Genomic DNA, 18,417 nt, shown 5'->3' on the forward strand with positions numbered 1-18,417 from the left:
TAATCTGTGTTTTTCCTTCTGTCTTTCAGCATCCTTTTTGTTACCCAGCCATTAAATCCAAGTCTTGCTATTGAACTTTTGGATAAAATGAATAATTCTGAGCATTCCACTTACCGTGATTTTGATGGCGATGATCCTGAGGTGGGAATACATTTTAATCACAGACTCAGATTAAGTTTTCGTTTGCCGACAAAACTAAATGCTTATGATTTCTTGAGCCACAGAATGTTTTGTGATCTGGGAACAGGCTCAAGGGTTGCTTTTACTTTTGGTTGTGCTGCTCTGTCACACGTCCAGGCCCTTAGCAAAACTCATTATATTTGGGGGAGAGACACTCAAAGAGAAAGAGATGAAAACACTTTAAAATTTTGTTTGCGGTTGTCCTTCAACAATTTTGCAGCAGTATGTGTGGACTGCTTCTCCAGTCCCGAGTTCTGGCGTGCATTCTGCTTTCTGTTTCTTTGTGGAATTATGTTTCCATTCATCTGCAAAGCAAGCATTCATAAAAATCGTGTTCTACCTCTGCAGAACTTGTTCTTTTGTTCCTCATTTGCTTTCTTATGAGAAGGAGAGAATGATCCTGTAGTTGTTTTTGTCAAGCAGTTTGGTATGTGTTTCTTGCAGATTCTATTTTCTCTCTTGGAATACTCTGAAACTCCATTTCACCTACGGTTTTGTCAAAGACAAAGTTTCTGACTTTCTGCTTTAACAGCTGGGAAGAAACAGCACGCTTATGGAAGGTGATAAGCGGTGCAGGACTGAAGTGTTTCATAAACAAGAGAAAACAGATATTCTGTTACTGCATCCTGTCTTCATACTTAACTGTATGTTAGTGAAGACTTTCCAACTATCAATACCGTTAAACTGAGAGGCCAAAAAGGAAATGTTATCTGAGCAAAGACAAATGCCGGCCAGCATTGTCTTTACTTGCTCAAATCCAGTGTTTGAAAAACCCTTGTCTTGAAGTTAAAGACACTCTACAGATAAAATGTCTCCAAATAATTCTAACTTTCATGTACTAAAAAGTACATGCAATCTTTATTTTTAGCTTCCGCTTGATTTCTGTCTTTCTTTGTTGCTATTATGCTAAAGAAACCTGCTAAAACCCAGGTACACAATACTGGCTTTAAAGTGAATATATTTTGGAATTGAAGTATTTTATTGTTCACTTCTAGCCTCTGCTAGTGCCTCATAGGATTCATTTGACAAGTAGAAATGGGAGAGGAGAAAAGACACGCTCTGAAATAAACTGTAAGCATGTGTACTATGACAACATTAACTATTCTTAAAATAATCATTGATACTCGCTTATTTCAACTCGTATTCTGCATAGCTGACGTATATAGAAACAGTTTTAGTGATATTCAGGAAAAGAAAAACTTACGCTGTTTCACTTATGGATATAGTTTCTAGATGACTATGCAAAAGAAACATTAGTGTAAAACATTTGAATGCCCCTTTTGTCAGCACTTCAGCAAATGTCACTATTGCTTCATCTTAACTGAACAGGACGCAACCTGAGCTTTTCTGAGAGCTGGTTGGTATCGCTTCATACGCCACTGCAGCAGGGATATTCGGAGTGATGCCAGATTGTGCTAGGTAGCAGAATGGCAGAGGAAGATTTTTCTGCCTTAAATTAGTCTCTTGTTGTGGTTTTTGCTTTTGAACTGAAACAGTCCTTTAGAAATCAGGAAAGGAGGTGGTTGATCGCTGGCCATTAAAAGCAGACTCCATCCCCCAAACTGTGGTCATTCTTTTGCTTGAATTAAATCAGAGCAATCCTTGGAGCTTTAGTTGTCTTTTCTGAAGCTAAAATTGTGGGAAGGAGTGTTAAAGAGCGTCTGCCAAAGAGCTTTCCTAGAAGATGCGATAAGCTCTCTCCAAACTTCATTCATGGCTCTTTAGTGCTATTGAAACGCCCCAAAGAACGTGTTTTCTCTAAATTACATCTGTATTGGTGCTCTAAAGAGGGCACTTGACGGCCTTGTTTGCTGAATGGTTTTCCTCATCCTTCCTAATGAGCGGGTGGGGCAAGTGGCGATCGTGCTGCCTTTGTGACAGAAGAGTACTTTCTGTGCCCCTTAGTTTCCAGCAGGCACAAGTTGCGGGTGTGCCTGTGTCAGAAGTTTCCATCAGTGGGGCTGTGATGCACTCATTAAACTGGATTTGCCTTTTTGGTTAGCCTTTGGAGCTGAATTGGGTCTAATTACAGTCCAACTTCGATTCTTGTTTTCCTTTTCTCCTCTGTAGTTGGTCAAGTAAAATTTGGTCCACCCTTGAGGGAAGAGACGGAGCCACATCGTGAGTTCGTGAGTTACAAGCAGCGTGGGCTATGCTCTGCACATTATTCCCTGCAAATGTCTGTGGAGGAGGAGAAATCCAAGATGTGTAGCATACCTCCTTAGCGCTACTGAAGTTGGTAGTGATTTTTCTGACAAGTAACATATTGGTCCTGGATCTTTTGGTGCCATTGCACTATATGCAGCAAGACCCCTTATTTGTGGGCTCTGCCAGGTGTGATGTATGTGCTAAGCAACAGTCCTTGGTCTTCTGGGTTTCCCCTATGCTTTTTACCTCATTGCCAAGTATATCATTCCCTTTAATTATAGAGTTATTTTTTTATTTGTAGAATTACTGTGCATATTCAAATGTTTCTCTCCCTTGTGCTTGTATCGACACTTGAGCCACGCCGAGTCTGGCAGTTGATGTATTCTGTGAAGGTGTGTTGCCAATGTTTTCATCCTACGGACCTGTCAGTGCAAGGGGTGTGAGAACTCAAGCAGTGAGGGAAAAGGTGTCTGTGCTGCCTCATGCACACGATTGCAGCAGCTTCCTCTCTTCTGTGGAGACTGTTGCTTCCACACTTGGGCAGTTTCTTCACATTCCTGGATAAAAAAAACACTCCTTTGCTTCCTTACTGCAGACTTCTGTGTTCTCTTTGTTTTTCTAAGGCAGGTGTTGAGGTGAAAAAGTTGGCTTAGTGCATAGGTGGGAGGGACATTGGCTTTGCTCTGAGTTGGTTTTGGGAAGGGTGTGTAGCTGGGAATGTAATTCCTCTTCTGAAGGCTACAAACTACACGTGAGTGGGATTTCTGGCGTAGGTTTCCTTGTACTGCTCTGTCGTTGTACTAGAATCTCCTTCCCGGTGCCTTGTCCTTTGGTAGTGGGTCAGCTGGCTCTGGGTGTATGAGTTTGTACATGATCTTGCTCTTCCTCAGCAATGGCTGGACAGGTAGTCTGCAGGTTCTAGTGCCTGTTTGAGACAGAGGAGAATAGCTTACCACATCTCACATAGGACTTATGCAATTGTTTCAGATACGTTATTTAGACCTTGACATGACTGCATACCAACATCATTTCGGAGCCCTGGTTATACAAGTGTTTCCTAAACATGGTAATGAAGTCAGTGTTTCACCATAAACTCATCAGTTAACTCCAAAAGATTTTTGAACTGATTCCAAGTTATCCTGGCTTTGCTCCCCTGTTGCATTGTCTGGATTATAAAGAAAATACAATTGGTAGCATTGTATAGTTCAAATTATAATGCTTGGCTCCTTAAGAATGTAATTTATTTCTACAGACACAGAATCATAATAGCAAAGAGATGTTAAGGAAGAAGCTGAAGTTTTAAAAATACTTTTTCTGTTTCTTTCTTGCTTTATCAGTTACTGACCAAACCAAACCAGTTAGCGGACAGCTTCATGGGGCAGAGACGTGTTTTCCTTGCACCTTAGGAACCTGAGTTGCTAAACCGGGGAGAGGGATTTTCTGCAGGGACTAAAGCACCACTTTGGAGAGCACTTCTTTGTCCGGTGTTGTTGGGAGGGAGGAGCAGAGCCTTTTCCTACCTTGTGGGTTAGCAATCAGGGCCTTTGCACTTTGGAATGGCAGAAGCCCTTGCTGCTCCAAGAAGGGACTTGAAGGATGCAGATTAATTCTGCTGATAAGGAAATCTCTTAGTATGGTCTGCTCCTGTTGGAGTTTGGGTATTTGAAACCTGTCCAAAGAACTTGCCTCATCTCCCTGCCTGTAGGGAAGATCCCTGATTGCTTGTTTGGATCTTTCTGAAGAGGGCAATTAACTGGTCCACTGCTCCTATCAGAATGAAGCATGCAGTCCTGATCTGTCCTTTCCAGATAAAACAGAGCAATGATTTTGATAATGATGATGTTGGGTCTAGAGACCAAAGAAAAACTGTATTTTGTCATTAGATATAGAACCGATGGACAATTTAAAGTGGCATGTCAAATGCGAACTAGAGCTCTGTTCACAGAATGGCTCCTCCAGCAAAGAGCCTTAGCACAAAGCAGGCTGAGGGAGAAGTTTGTAACAACCTACACGCTCTTTTAAATGCAAGCGGGAGCAAGAGGTGCCTGTCTGTTCCTCCAGCACTAACAGTGTGGATCCCTTTTCCTTACAGCAGTTCTTCTGACCCTTTTGCTTCTGTCTCCCTAAAGCATGCTTAAATTTGATGTTTATAAGCCAAAGGAGTGGACCACTGCAGCATGAGGAGTTACTGGTGGTGGTGCCTGGAGATGTGGAACTGGCACATACTTGCCTCTAACCGAGGCAGTTTGTCGCTCATTGCCACAGCTCAGGTGGTGAACAATAATCCATTCTTTTGGTGTGACTCGGTAGTGTCTGGTAATGTGACCGTACCCTTCGCTGTGTTTTACCTCCATCCCCAGAACTGGCTTAACATGGTTTGAGTTTCAACTAACAACTTTTGTTTTAGCAAGAAACTTTCCCTTTGTGTCTACCTGGCTTTCAGTCACAATGTAAATAACTTGAGTGTCTTGATCTCTGTCTAACAAACAGCCTGGCAGGAGTGATTTTTGGACAATTCAGAAGAAAAATACTACACTGCAAGATCTAACCTGGTATTTTTCATCTTATACCTTTCTTTGTCAGTGTTAGTTTTGTCTTTGTTTTCCTTTTTCAAAGCTCATGTTGTGCCCTGTTGTTGTACTGGTGTTTTCATCTGTGTAAAAGCCATTCAGTGTAAGGATGAGTCTAGATGTGTGTTTCTGTAATGTAGGAAGGAATTCTTAGTATGTGCAGTACTGAAAGCATTTCACCCGTACTCATGTTTAGTTGAATCATTTGTATAGAAGGGGCTCAGTATTAGGCACTCATTCTAATTTCTTTATTTAACTGCCTTGCAAAGCATAACTTGTTAATTTTTTTGAAAGTGATTAAAAATAGAAGAGACAGTCTCTTTGTATTTTTGTTTGGTAGTTCCTTTAAATAGTCGCATGAAAGAGTATGAAATTATATAAATGTAAGTCTCTGAATTCTCCAGATGGTAATTATGTGACAGAATGAATATACACGGAATAGCAATAACAGAAAGTGGTGTCCTAAGTGTTTTCAGTGGCATTTGGCATCGTTTACAGTCTGATACATTCTCGACATTTACTGCACTGCTAAAAAAATTGGTTCCTAGCTTTGCAGTGTAGAAATTACTCTAGAAAGAGAGTTTTCTTATTTCTGTGCTCTTTAGGCACTGTGTAGTTCAAAATGTAATGCTTTTAAGTCTTGGACATGTTCATATACTGTTAACAAAGTTAAAGAAATATTCTGTACTAGATGAAGAGCATTATTCTGCTAACTTTCTTTGATTTGTGAGATGTTTCATAGAAGTGCAGTGAGGGGAACATGGAAGACTGGGGTGCTTGGGAATGTCTTGGTTTGTTTTTCATGTGGTGTTTTTTGTTTTGGATTTGTTTGGTTGTTTTGGCATGAGTTGGCTTGGTGTGACGTGAATCTGCCAATACCATAGTTACTGAGAGCTTAGACTGTCTTCCCCGTTCGTGGAAGGAATTTCCTGTATTGCTTGATTATAAGAATGTTTCATAAATTGTGTTGAGATGAGTAGCTTAGATTTCTCTGTACGCTTTTTAAAATCTGCCTTTTTCAGGATACTTTCAGTGTTTGTCGCATGTCTTGCTAGCCTCGTATCTGGGGGTCTGAGAGACAGCTGAGAACATGTCTCCTAACTGGACTGTCCTTTCCCATCCTTCTTTTGCCCCATGCTGTTCAGTACCCTCTTCAAAAATTATTACTATGACCAAGCTTATAAAGTACTGTTGTTGTCCCATTCGTGGGAGGGTTTTTAAAGTCAATCGACAGCACTTTCTGTGTTTCACTGCTTTCTTCACAACCTCCTGTGCTCATTGTGAATCAAAGAGGAGAATTCTGGTTTGGTGGCAATGCTTCACCCATTTGTGAGGTCTTTTCCAGTAAGACCTAATCCTTCTGGAAATTAGGAGATCTATTTAGTAGTTGGTTCCTTCTTCTGTTGTGGACCAGCCCACACTGATCAGACTTTCTCTCTCTGTCTCTGTCCTTCCCCCACTCCCCGCTCCTGCTCTGACAGTATTGGCTTCGGCTACGTTCAGTGAGAAAAGTGATATGTGGATTTTTCAAACATCATCAAGAGGAAAAAACTACTTTTTCAGAAGCATAATATATCACCTACTACTGTTGGGGTCTTTCCCATGCTATTCTACTGGGTTTATAAAATACCTTCTGAGCAGCAACTCTTTTGCGGAGCTACGTGTCTCTAAGATCCTGCCCCCAAAAAATCATCAGAAATTGAGACATATTTGGGGCATCATGAGTCATAAAAGGTATACAGTCGAGGTTGGGAGCAAATTTGGGGAGTGCGTGAGAGGTTTTTTACCTATTACCTCGCATTTGGCACAGCTGGATGGGTCATATGGCAGCTGATGCAGTCACCATGCACATTACCTTTTAAAAACTTGACAGCTACGATGTGGTTACCCTTAAAAAGCATTCCTCTCCTTTTCCTCTTCCCCCTCCCTCTGCCGCTGTGCTCCTGAAACAGCTACCTGGATCTGCCAGAAGGATGGAGAAATTCAGTCAAGGTCTTGTTTGCAGGGAAAATTCCGTGTCCAAACCCCAGTATCCCTTCATGCAAATGGCAAACAGACAAGAACAAGATAGTACTCCTCTTTGATCTTCTACAAATATACCCCTTTGATTCATATCTAAAGACAGAATAATAGAATATTGTGCTCTAGGTACAGGGCTCTTCTCTTTTTCAGGATAGGTCTTTTTTAGTTTTTCTGCACCTAGACAACAAGTTTCTGAGGAACTTACTAACTTGGGCACCTTCCGCCGTTTCAGATTGTCTTGCACATTCTGCTTCCTGTCATTTTGAGTTCCTCCTGTTCCTATTCTGGTCATTGCACTGTGTTTTGGCAGCTGTTTTCTGACAATCTCCTTTGCCTCAGGAGCAGCAGAGGTATTCCGGTCTTTAAAAAAAAAAAACAAAACAGTCTTACCTTCCTTGCACATTAGACTTCACGTAGGGTAGACCTCAAACAAATGCTTCTCCCATATTTTTCCCTATCTTTCTGTGTACTTTAAAAGCATTTGTTTGGATACAGACTCAAATAAGTGGGAGCGCTGAGCATTGCATTTGCAGTGAGCTCAGTAAATGGTTTAGATCAAAGTAATCTTCTCAAAAAATATGTGCACCTTTGCTCTGGAACAATTTTTGAGTTTTATGCTATTGATCCTGGGAGAAGCACCTGAAAATCCAATGGCTAACGACATGTATGAGTGTTCATCTTGTATTGCGGCAGCCACCACGATGACAGTCTCGGGAACCTACCTGAGCTGGTGTGGTAGGACCCAATTTCTGTCAGTTGAAATGTTTTTGCTGTAATTAAGCCTATGTTCAGAAGCAGTCTCAAGTACGTGACATGCTGAGGAAGAACGTGCAGCTTCTTTCAGGTTCTTGTTTCCACCAGGTCGGTTCCCCGTTCGGGTTCCCTGTGTGGCGTTGCAATGGCTGTGTCAGTGTGGTGGAGGGAGGTGCGTGGGGTAGAGAGAAGGCGGGAGTAAGGGCTCTTAAACCCAGCTTCTGCAGAGCTGTTGCTGTATGTGTAAGTGCATCCACCTCCCAGAGGTGACGTGTTGTACTCAGCAGTGGTGGGGTCAGCCCAGGGGAATCTGTATGAGAATTTGGCTTCTAGCCCCAGAAGCCCCATTTCTGAGCAACAGAGCTTATTGTTGTTCTGATTCAAAACAAAAGGTCATGTTGAGCAAATAAAAATATTTTCATTCAGGTTATCCTTATCTGCAAGGAAGTATTGTGGCAAAAAATCTTTCTTCCCTTTCATAGTGAGCTGAAAAATAATACCAGTTTGTTACAAATCTGTAATATAAAAACTCATGTATACACTGCATGTGGGTGAGCAGGCACTTCTTTATTGCAGCGCTGGACGCACAGGGGATCACTCCACCACGTGTGCGTGCCTAGTTTCTCTGCTACAAAAGTTATACACAATCAAAGTATACATATTCATCATATTTCCAGGAAACAATTAACATATTCATACGATTTCCGAGAACTCGTTAATATATGTAAAAGCTCGTGAGGCATGTGCCTTCAGGTACACAGGTGGTCGTCTAAGGTCCTCTGGTGGTCGTCCATAGTCTTCCTCATGGTGTCCTTCAGTTGAACGCCATCTTTGCTCAGGTTGGTTGCAAAATTCCATTCTTGGAATCTTCTTAAGTTTTCCTCGGTTTCCTGACCAGGTCTACAACTTATCATTCTCTTGACAAGCAAATCCTGCCTATTCACAGTGCTACATTGTTCAGCAGTTAGTTTATGATGAAATCACAGATAAGTCATACCTCGTTACCTTCATACAGAATATATAAAATTTAATTTTTATTAATCGCTCTCTGGATTATACTATTCTATCAATATCCATCCTTAAAATAATCAATGGTTACTTCTATGAATATCTATTGATTGGCATTCTTGATATTTGAATCAAGATGGGAAAGGTAAGGAATTTTCCAAGCAGCATCATTGGTGCATATCAGGTCACATTGTCACGGGACTCAAACCAGACTTTTCTATTCAGTTCTTCATCGTTCCATCTCATTACTGTTAGTTCCTTAGTATGGAACAGCGACTCCCTGGTGAGGTTCCTATGGTTATTGTTTCTAACGGAACAATCCTAACATATGCATTTGTATTTTATTATTTTATTGATTAATCAAATTTAACCTTTCTATATGATTAATTCTTGATTATTTTTTTTAAAAATCAGAGTATTTACAAAAGTTCCCCCCTGTGAAAGTTTTGAAAATTATTTCAATACGTTCATTTTAATCAGTTAAGCTGATTATGTGCATCAAGTATAGATGCCAAACGAGTTAATCGATTCATCATCCTCCAATTTATGATATGTAGTATTACTGAGAAAACAAGACTGATCAAAATCAGTATCAGGAGAATAACGATGGGGTGGCATAACTTATTTAGGATGCCTGTAGCAGTAGGTGACCATCCGAAAAGAGTGTCCCACCATTTATGTTCTGCACCTTTTCCACCCTCTCTAAAACACAGTGTATTTCTTCCACATTGTGATGAACAGTTATTAAAGTTCTGTGTCTGTTTCCCTGACCTTTTTCAAAATTTTGATTAAATCCTGGTTGTTGTAGCAATTGTTTCACTAAAGTGAGATTCATTCCAATGGGTGCAGGCAACAGTTCCTGAGTTAATGTATAATTCGATTGCAAGAGCTGGTGAGATGTGACTGGAGCCAAGTAAGAAAAATCACATCCCGTGATTTCAGTGAAATTACAAACACAAAAATTGGAGTGATTCCTAGTATGTATAACTACATCATCTACGGATATAAAATCACAAGCTGTTCTCAAACATACACAGCCCTTACCCATACATCTATATAAGCAGTGTTTCAGGGTTTTCGTCAGGGCGAGTTTCAAAATGACTCAAAATGATTTTGTTCAGTATCTAAACAGATATCCTGACCTCTGATTGCATTACCTTCACAGATGAACCCTTGTTGTTCTCGTACAATACAAGAATCCAAATCCACAGTTTGCCATTTCTGTCCCACTTCTTGGGCCCATACTCTATGCTCAAATGGATAGAGTATGGTTCCATTGTGATTCAATCCTAATGCAATAACAGGGTAGATGGAATATATTGAAGCATTATGTCTAGTTAATACAAAAGTTGTGGCTGTACTTGTGATGGGATCATGGGTAAAGTTTACCAAATTCCACCAGGACTGGAGTTTTTTCTCTAAATCAGTGGCACTATCTCAAATTATTTTCCGAATCTCGGTGGGGAGATTGCCTTCTTCACCCTCTCTTATGATTGAAGTGGCCACTGATTGCGCCCACAGTTGAGCCTGGATACAACTGAGAACCAAAGACAGGTTATCTTGGGCCACACCGAGTGCATCTACAACGAAATTCATGGTCTTCCACATTGACCTTTTCCCATTTTGGTAATATGTTTGACAACAGCCACTGGTTAGTTTCTAAAGCCAATAGGGAAGATTGCAAAGGCCGTTGTAATTTAGCCAATTCACTAGATGTAGTAGCCAATTTGTCTCCTGACATATTTTCCTAATTTGCCTTTTTAATGTCAGAATGTTTTTAAACAAGGCCTTTTTGTTCAAGCTTTAGACATCTAAAAAGTGTCTACATGATTCACACCTGCATGAAGCTTTGCAAATCACACAGTAGTCACCAAACAGCTATATTGCACAAAGATCCACACAATACCACACCATTCTTAGCTTAGTCTACATTGTAAAGTGCTGTTTCGTAGGAAGAAACTTGTTCTGGAAAAATGAGTATCTGGATAGGCAAGTACTGTTGAACTGTATTTCTGAAAGGTGACACTTCCATCGTAGCGGAAAAAATCTGACAGTGTGTTGTCAGTGCCTCTGACAGTGTGTGTTTTTATTTAATAAGCTGGACTAAGCACCATAGAGTACTGTAATGAATGCATCCTAAGTATTCAGGTGACACCAAAAGCCAAATCAATTTTTAAACTCAGAATGAGATAGATACAAACAGACATATCAAAAGGTAGGTAAATGTTTAAAGTGGCGTCAGTCTCTGTCCAGGAGAATAAGTAATTGCATAGCAGAGCACATCTTAAAGTAATGTAAGATAAAGCTATAGCAGAAAAAAAACCCTAAATCTTTAATTTTTTACTTCTATATTGTCAAACCAGTAAAATTTAATCTTTTTAAAATAAATGAGTCTGAGAGACTGTCATCATAGCTAAGATAGTGTTCAGTTTATGAGTATTTCCATGAAAGAATGAAAGGCCAAAGCCTGGTGGTATTGGTCCAGATGCTTATAAAGAATCCAAATGTGGAACTGTGGCGTGCTAACCATGACATAAACCCTTAATTTAGACCGGTTTCTGAAGCTGAGGAATCAAAAATTATATATTTGTCTGTGGAAAGAGATTTGGTCTGGGAACAACAAATGAGAAAGTTCAACCCTATCATCTATAGCTTTAAGCCAATACTAAGTTTGGTAGATGAACAGACTAAATGGTGATTATACAATGGGAGAAGTCACAGCTACTGCAGAGAGAATCCTGCCTCCTGGGTCTATTTGACTACTGGGCTCACACACACAAGAACATGACTCATCTACTCAACAGAGTGTACTAACATGCAGAAGTTCTCAGTGCTTGACTTGCTAGTCATGGTTTAATAAATGACTGAGGGGAAAAAAAGTGGAAGAAACGATAAATTTTAACAGCAGAAAGAGATTTGCTGCATCTGACTACAACTGAAGTTGCTCCAAGATCTGGAAAAGCAAGCCAACAAAAGAATGATGACGTTTGTGTTACCTATGAAGCTACTCAGGAACATTCAAGTCTAGAAGTGACTGAAGAGCTGCAGGAGGCCCTCAGGACTAAGTGACCAGGTAAACGAGCAGATGAAACTCAGTATTAACAAATGCAAAATAACACACCAGGTGGGGAAACCCTGTATGTGCACAGCTTGTTTACAACTCACCATCAGGATTGTGTGGAAAACACTGCAGAAGAAACTTGGTAAATGTCAGCTTAATACTCGGTATTGACCAAAAAGGCAAATACGGTTTCAGGACTACGGAAAGAAGGAAAACCCAGCATTTTGTCATCCTTCACAACAACAGAGTGTCTGTATGGAGGGCTCCTTCAGTCAGTCTCAGAAGGCAAGAGGAGAGAGAGGGGCAGCAGGATGCTCGCCAGTACAGAATGGCTTCCATCCAGCAAGAGGAAACATGAAGGGGAGGGCATAATAGGAAAGAAAGGCTATGACAACCATCTATTACAAAAAGAAATTACCTAAATGGTAACTAGCGAGGGACAATTTGCCATTTCTCCTGCAACAGGAAGTTCCAGAAGATATCCACTGCTTCACAGCTGCTGCCTGGGTCATCAAAGTGTTTCTCACACAAGTGCATAATGAAGCTGTGGAATGTACTTCCACGCAGCCTTACTAAGGCAGAAACATTTGCGGGTGAGACCCAGACAAGAAGTTGCTCTTGCCGGGCCTTTCTAGCCCCAAAAGGGCTGTCAGGCGCACTCTGTCGCAGATGGAACTTCTGCCAATTACCATTTCTGCCAATTTCTTCTGACAGTGGCCACTGGACAGGGGCTTAAGAGAGAGGACACTGGAGGGGAGTACTCCAGGTCAGATCAGTACAACAGTTCAGACAGCAAAGCACACAAAGGTTTTGCATTATGACCTACATTCATTTAAGTGTATTGTGATTTTCAGGGCCCATTTCATAGCTCTACAGCTGTATACACGTACTTAGTAAGCATACTTCACACACATTCATCAAGATGCAACACTATCCCCAAATTAGAAAGCATATCCCCAAATTAGAAAGCACCAAGTATGTATAAGAAACATCCTTCACTTTATAGCCTTATTTTTCCACAACACAAGTTAACAGTGCAAGTACCCAAATGTTTTTTTACGTAGATTTCTATAAACAGATGCAGTCCACCTCCATGCTCAGTAAGATCACCTAACAGATGCTCCTGGAAGATACGTCAAGACATATGGAAGACAGGCAGGTGATTAGAAACAGCCAACATGGGTTCACCAAGGGCAAATCATGCCTGACTCATCTAGTGACCTTCTGTGATGGAGTGACTGCACGAGTGGACAAGGGAAGAGCTACAGATGTCATATACCTGGACTTCTGTAAGGCCTTTGATACGATCCTCCACAACGTTCTTATCTCTAAATTTGAGAGAGATGGGCTTGATGTATGGACTGTTCAATGGATAAGGAATTGGCTGGATGGCCACGTCCAAAGAGTTATAGTCAATAGCTCAATGTCCAAGTGGAAACCAGTAACGAGTGGGGTCCCTCAAGGGTCTGTGCTGGCACCAATATTATTTAGTATCTTCATTAACAACGCAGACAGTGGGATTGAGTGCACCCTCAGCAAGTTTGCAGATGACACCAAGCTGAGCAGTTCATTCGCTAGAGGGAAGGGATGCCATTCAGAGGGACCTTGACAGGCCTGAGGAGCAGGCCCATGTGAACCTCATGAGTGGGCACGGTGGTGTTCTGATTTCTCCCTGCTTTATACTGTATTTTTGCAAATGTTCTTTCGTGCTGAAGGGCCCAACCCCTGGTGCTCAGGGGTTAATTGGAAAGCATTTGACCCCTCAGAGGCATTCAGGCAGATTTCTTGAAAGGAGAATGGCAATCACACGCTGTCAGCTTTGATTTCATTAAATGCAAAACTGACTATGTAAGGATTTACGTTACACAAAAGGTAGATTTCTACCCCCGAAGAGTAATTTTGGTTGCTAGTCAAACTTCTTCGCTGCTTCCCCCTGGGAAGAAAGTCTGTGGAGAAAAGCATTGCATAGATCACAAGAAAGGCAGGAGAGTTCCTGGAAGAACATTTCCCACTAGTGTGGGACGTGTCTGAACCGTTTGTTTAAAAAAAGCATGACCCAGAGGCTTGTAAGCAACATGTGGACAGAATGTAATTAATCAGGAGTGAAAACTAAGGTAGAATTCTTCTGCTCTCTCTCGTCTTCCACCTCAGAACAGCAATGGGAAGAGATCACTGCACTAGATGTCGTCGTGGTACTCCCCGTACTTTGCTGTGACAGGTTCCTCAAGATGAACTGCTGCACCACCCATTAAGGCAAATGCTGGGTACATTATGCCAGAGCAGTCCACCTCGCACTCATAAAGGCATTTCATACGGCCTGCGTCGTAGAACCCCACCTTGCCTTTGTCACAGTCGAGGCAGATGCCCAAGCACGATGGCAGGGGAAGGATTCTGCTCGCTGGATCCTTGGGGGCAGCAGGTGTTGTGGGGATAAAGAACTTCTTCATGCCTAAAGTGACCAGTGTGAAAGGCTGTGGTGAGTCAAAGAAGGCATCTTCACTCCCACTGTCATGACCACTGTCTTGCTCGTATCTAGAACAGAAAAACAACCATTTGCTTTTGTCAAATTCTGAAGGGGGATCAGTGATGTGAACTGGAGAAAACATTTTTGTAAGACAAGAAACACCACATGGTCACCTGCAAAACCTTGTGGGGTAAAAATATACCTAAGCCAGGAGGGAAGACGCATTTAGTAGGTGGAGAACACTCACTTGGGCCACTTCAGACAATAAATAACAGCTAAACGCTAACGAGGACAAGACCACAGAAGGCTTTACTAAGGAGCGGATGTATCTAAATGTACTCATGCTAGGTAATCATTAATGAACCTACAGGTATAGCAAATTAGTTAACTTGAAAAGTAATTTAGCGACTATGACTAATGATTACAGACAAGGTATGTTTAACTTCATTTACATAATGTTAAATGACATTAACCCCTGTTTCCCAGCTGGTTACTGGGGAAAGTTTGAGGCCAGATTTGTTCAGTCTACATGCTTTTGCCCCCTACTTCTGTCACCAGATGAAGACACACTGGAGAAGCACACACTCTTCTGTGCCGACAATCCCTAGCTAGGTTTGCATTTTTGGGATGTCTGGGGGGAGATTGGATTTGTGTCAGCCAAAGTTTTCCAGGTATTTGTGTGGATAAGGAAAAAGAAATCAGGAAATCAGGATCTAATTTCTCACTTTGCAAAAAGCCTCCGTCTGGCTTTAAGCAGCTCAAGACACAGGCGTTCTTACACTTTCAGTATGTTACACAGGAGGAAGCTGATACATTTTTTACATTCCTGAAAAAGTTAAGAGTCCTCAGGAGATAGCTTCCCAGCCTGCAGTTCCTAGACACATCCAGGCTTACTACAACCATACTTCAGAGCTGAAATCTTTTTATTGGTTTGTCCACTGTACTTTGGCTTGGGAACAGTAGCACTCCAGTACCATATGCAAGTGTATAGCCTGGGATAAGCCAGTGACTTGGAATCCACCGTGACGCAAGCTACAGCAAAGATACACAGATACACACAGTGAACATTGTACCTCTGAATGGCTGCCAAACCTAGTATGCTAAGGAAATTAAGGCAGAGTCTTACTATTGACAATTAAACATTGCTTCAGTCTTGCAAGTGATGCTTTTTTTTTACCTTCTTGCTTTAACTGGCACATCTTGACATCTATAGGAACCTCATTTCTTTCCCAAAAAGAATGAAAATAGGACTCTGGATAATTACAACACCTTTCTGCTAATAGCAGGGGATGAACAGGACAACCTGCTTACAGCATATCCTTCAAGCTACTTTCCACTAGTTAGGTTCACCTTGTGTACTAATTGCGACCAGACTCACTCTTAACTTATTTTTTAAAAAGCCATCTCCTTATATAAAACATGTATTGAGCAAGAGTCTGCAATTTACCTTGGGCTGGTCACATCATGGGTATTATGGAACAATTTCTGTATCTGGTTGCTAGAAACAACTCCCACTTTCACCAGGTATGAATAGGCTTCCACACGAAAAGCCCAGACGTGCTTCCCTTTGGCAATCCCGGTGTCGCCAATGATGTAATCCAGGGTTGTGTAGCATCCGATCTGCATGCGCTCAGATCCCAGCAGTAGAGGAAATCCAGCCCTGCTTTCCACAGAGGTTCTTCCTGGGTTCAGCAGGAGATGTTCACTGTTGTACCCACATTTGTCATCAAAAAGAAAACTGAAAACTGAAAAACAGTATCCAAAAAAATTTCCTCTTAGTTAAGTATTTGGCCTTCTGTGCTTATAAACTACATTTTCAGTCATGCTGGCATCAGAATTTCTCACTTTTAAAGGCTACCGGGAACGTCATGCAAGCTAAAACGGTCTCAGCATGCCACCTACTTAACCTGTTTGTTAACAGTGCTTCTAAACATTTACGCAACCGGTAACAGTAGAGTAGAAGTCTGGGAACTACTGGAAACCACCTACAGCTCTTAACACCGACAGACACAGATTCAACACCTTGTGGACAGAAGAAAACCCAATACCTGGAGCTGGAGGCGTACGCAAAATAACTTCTCGGCTCCAAGGGCTACAGATGGACCCTTTATATCCTCGAACTCTAAAGGCATAGGAGCTGTCATCATCAAGATCAGATATTACTTTGCTCTTGCTGCAAACTTTGATCTCCTGCCACGTCGCACTCTCCTCTTCTCTATTAAGCTTACGATACTCAAGAACATAGATATCAGCTGAGTCTGTCTTCCCAGGGCATTCCCAGCTGATCAGAGCTTTGTTGTACATTCTGCTCTGCTCTTCATTGATTTCTGGTATTTCTAGACCTGGAATGCCAGAGATTCAGGAGAAAAAACCCCTCAAATTTAGATATATGTTGTTTTAGAATTAACCATACAAGCCCTTTGTTGAGTGGCTATAGCACTTGGGGGGGGTGGGGGTGGGGGCAGAAATCTGACTCAATCAGTTAAAGAGTACAGATGAGGATGGTTCCATTCATGCACTTACATAAATCCCTTACTTTCTGTTTTTACTTCGAAAGTTGTATTGTTTATTTTTGCTGGCAGCTAAAAAAGCATCTAAAAGCCTATTCTTTTCTGTCATGTTAACAAAAAGCTTCTAGGAAGACCTAGTATTACTTAACTACAATGTTTTGGAAGCCAATGTAAACTGGTACTGAATGCAACGGCATCTTAGCTTCTTTTTCAAAGCTGAAGCTAGCATTGCTGCCAGGTAATGCCTTGTGGATCACAGAGACAGAAGGGACAATGCAAGTCACAAGACTGAGTTCTGCAGCTGCAGCCCTGCATAAGTTTTGCCTCTTTCCAGAGAAGCCCTTCAAGTCGTAACTTGAGAAAGACCTGATGCTCTCGCAATTTACCATTGGAATGGAAGGACAAGTCGCCAAGGATCTCTTCTTGCTTAGCTATGTCCACCACAAAGTCTTCAAAAGTAGTTTCAGCTGCTGGCCTGAAGCTCTTCAGAGATTCAGTAGCTTTTTGGATTCTGAAAGCACAGAAGCAAAGGGATGGCAGAACAGAGAAAAGGGAATTCACATGTGTGCATTCCTTAAACTAAAAATGCTAGGTTTTGCTTTATAAAAAGTGCTGTTTTCATGTACTTACTGATGTCTCCCAGAAATTTCTGTCTCTCTAGACAGAATTCAAATGCAAAATTTAAGGTCTTTTGTACAGCAGTGTAAAGGTATCAGTGTAAAGATAATGAAGAGGTAATCGTTCAGCTGGTAGAGCATTTTAACAATTTGGGGCATTATGTTCAAAGAACACAATAGATGTGAAGCGCTAATGGAGAACAGCTATTAAGATCAAAGACTTTAAAGCCAGAAGAGACCTGTTAGATTAACTTGCAAATACCCGATACAATCTCTGAGCAAAGGAATGTGTCAGTGAGCTGAATGGGCTACCCTTCCAGTGCAGTCCTACTGAACAAGGCCACGTGTTGTCACAGGACAGAGCCCCTCCTGACTGCTGTTTCTTAACGCACACTGTAATGTAGCAATTTCTACTGAACGGTACTGGGACCATCTCTGAGCCTTTGCAATACAAGGTACTGCATTCAGTACTTTGCTAGCAGGTGTCAAAAGAATATGACTGACCAGACATCCTGGAACAGTATCTGTACTTCAAACAGAAGATAATTAAGATACCTGTCATGAAGCTGTTTTGCTGTTTGAACAAAACAAGATGGATCAGTTTCTTTAAGCACCTCTTGAGCATATCCTACAAGGCCATTATTTTCCAGGAGCCCTTGATATTCCTCTGCTTGCGTTTGCAATTTTTCCAGCCTTAAATTCTTAGAAGTTTCAATTGCCCTAAGAGCTGCGGACTTCTTCTCTTCTAGGACACGAGATAATTTCTCAAAGCTCTGAGATGCTTCTTCTTTAGCTCGTTCACTGTTGCACTAGGAGGGAACAAAAGACATTTTAGACAGATTCCACAGCACTGTGGCTGTGTACAGAAACATACCTCAAGTTGTTCAAGGTATCACAGCAATCTAGTCATCCATTTGACAGGCAAGACTAATGAGCTTTGTTATGCCCATCAGCACTGAAAATGTGATCAGCACTGCACCCAAGCTAGTGAGCGTTTACTGGATCAACACAGAGAACGAAGAGCAGGAAAGTATTCCTCTGATTATGTCTTGAGTTACGCATAGCACGTGTCTAAACAGCTCAT

The 18,417-nt window shown here is 41.5% G+C and overlaps 1 protein-coding gene across 1 annotated transcript in view; it reads right to left on the reverse strand.

The window, feature by feature from the left end:
• Nucleotides 1-13,919: 13,919 nt before the first annotated feature.
• Nucleotides 13,920-18,417, reverse strand: part of LOC132320876 (E3 ubiquitin-protein ligase TRIM36-like) — a 30,312-nt gene continuing 25,814 nt past the window's right edge. The window contains exons 8-12 of the mRNA XM_059834501.1: nucleotides 17,889-18,142; nucleotides 17,103-17,227; nucleotides 16,255-16,548; nucleotides 15,654-15,951; nucleotides 13,920-14,274 (exon numbers count right to left, since the gene is read on the reverse strand). Of these exons, the coding sequence (XP_059690484.1) occupies nucleotides 13,920-14,274; nucleotides 15,654-15,951; nucleotides 16,255-16,548; nucleotides 17,103-17,227; nucleotides 17,889-18,142 (1,326 nt within the window). The remainder of the gene's footprint in view (nucleotides 14,275-15,653; nucleotides 15,952-16,254; nucleotides 16,549-17,102; nucleotides 17,228-17,888; nucleotides 18,143-18,417) is intronic.

The sequence above is a fragment of the Gavia stellata genome, unplaced genomic scaffold, assembly GCF_030936135.1.
Source record: "Gavia stellata isolate bGavSte3 unplaced genomic scaffold, bGavSte3.hap2 HAP2_SCAFFOLD_34, whole genome shotgun sequence".
Lineage (NCBI taxonomy): Eukaryota > Metazoa > Chordata > Aves > Gaviiformes > Gaviidae > Gavia > Gavia stellata.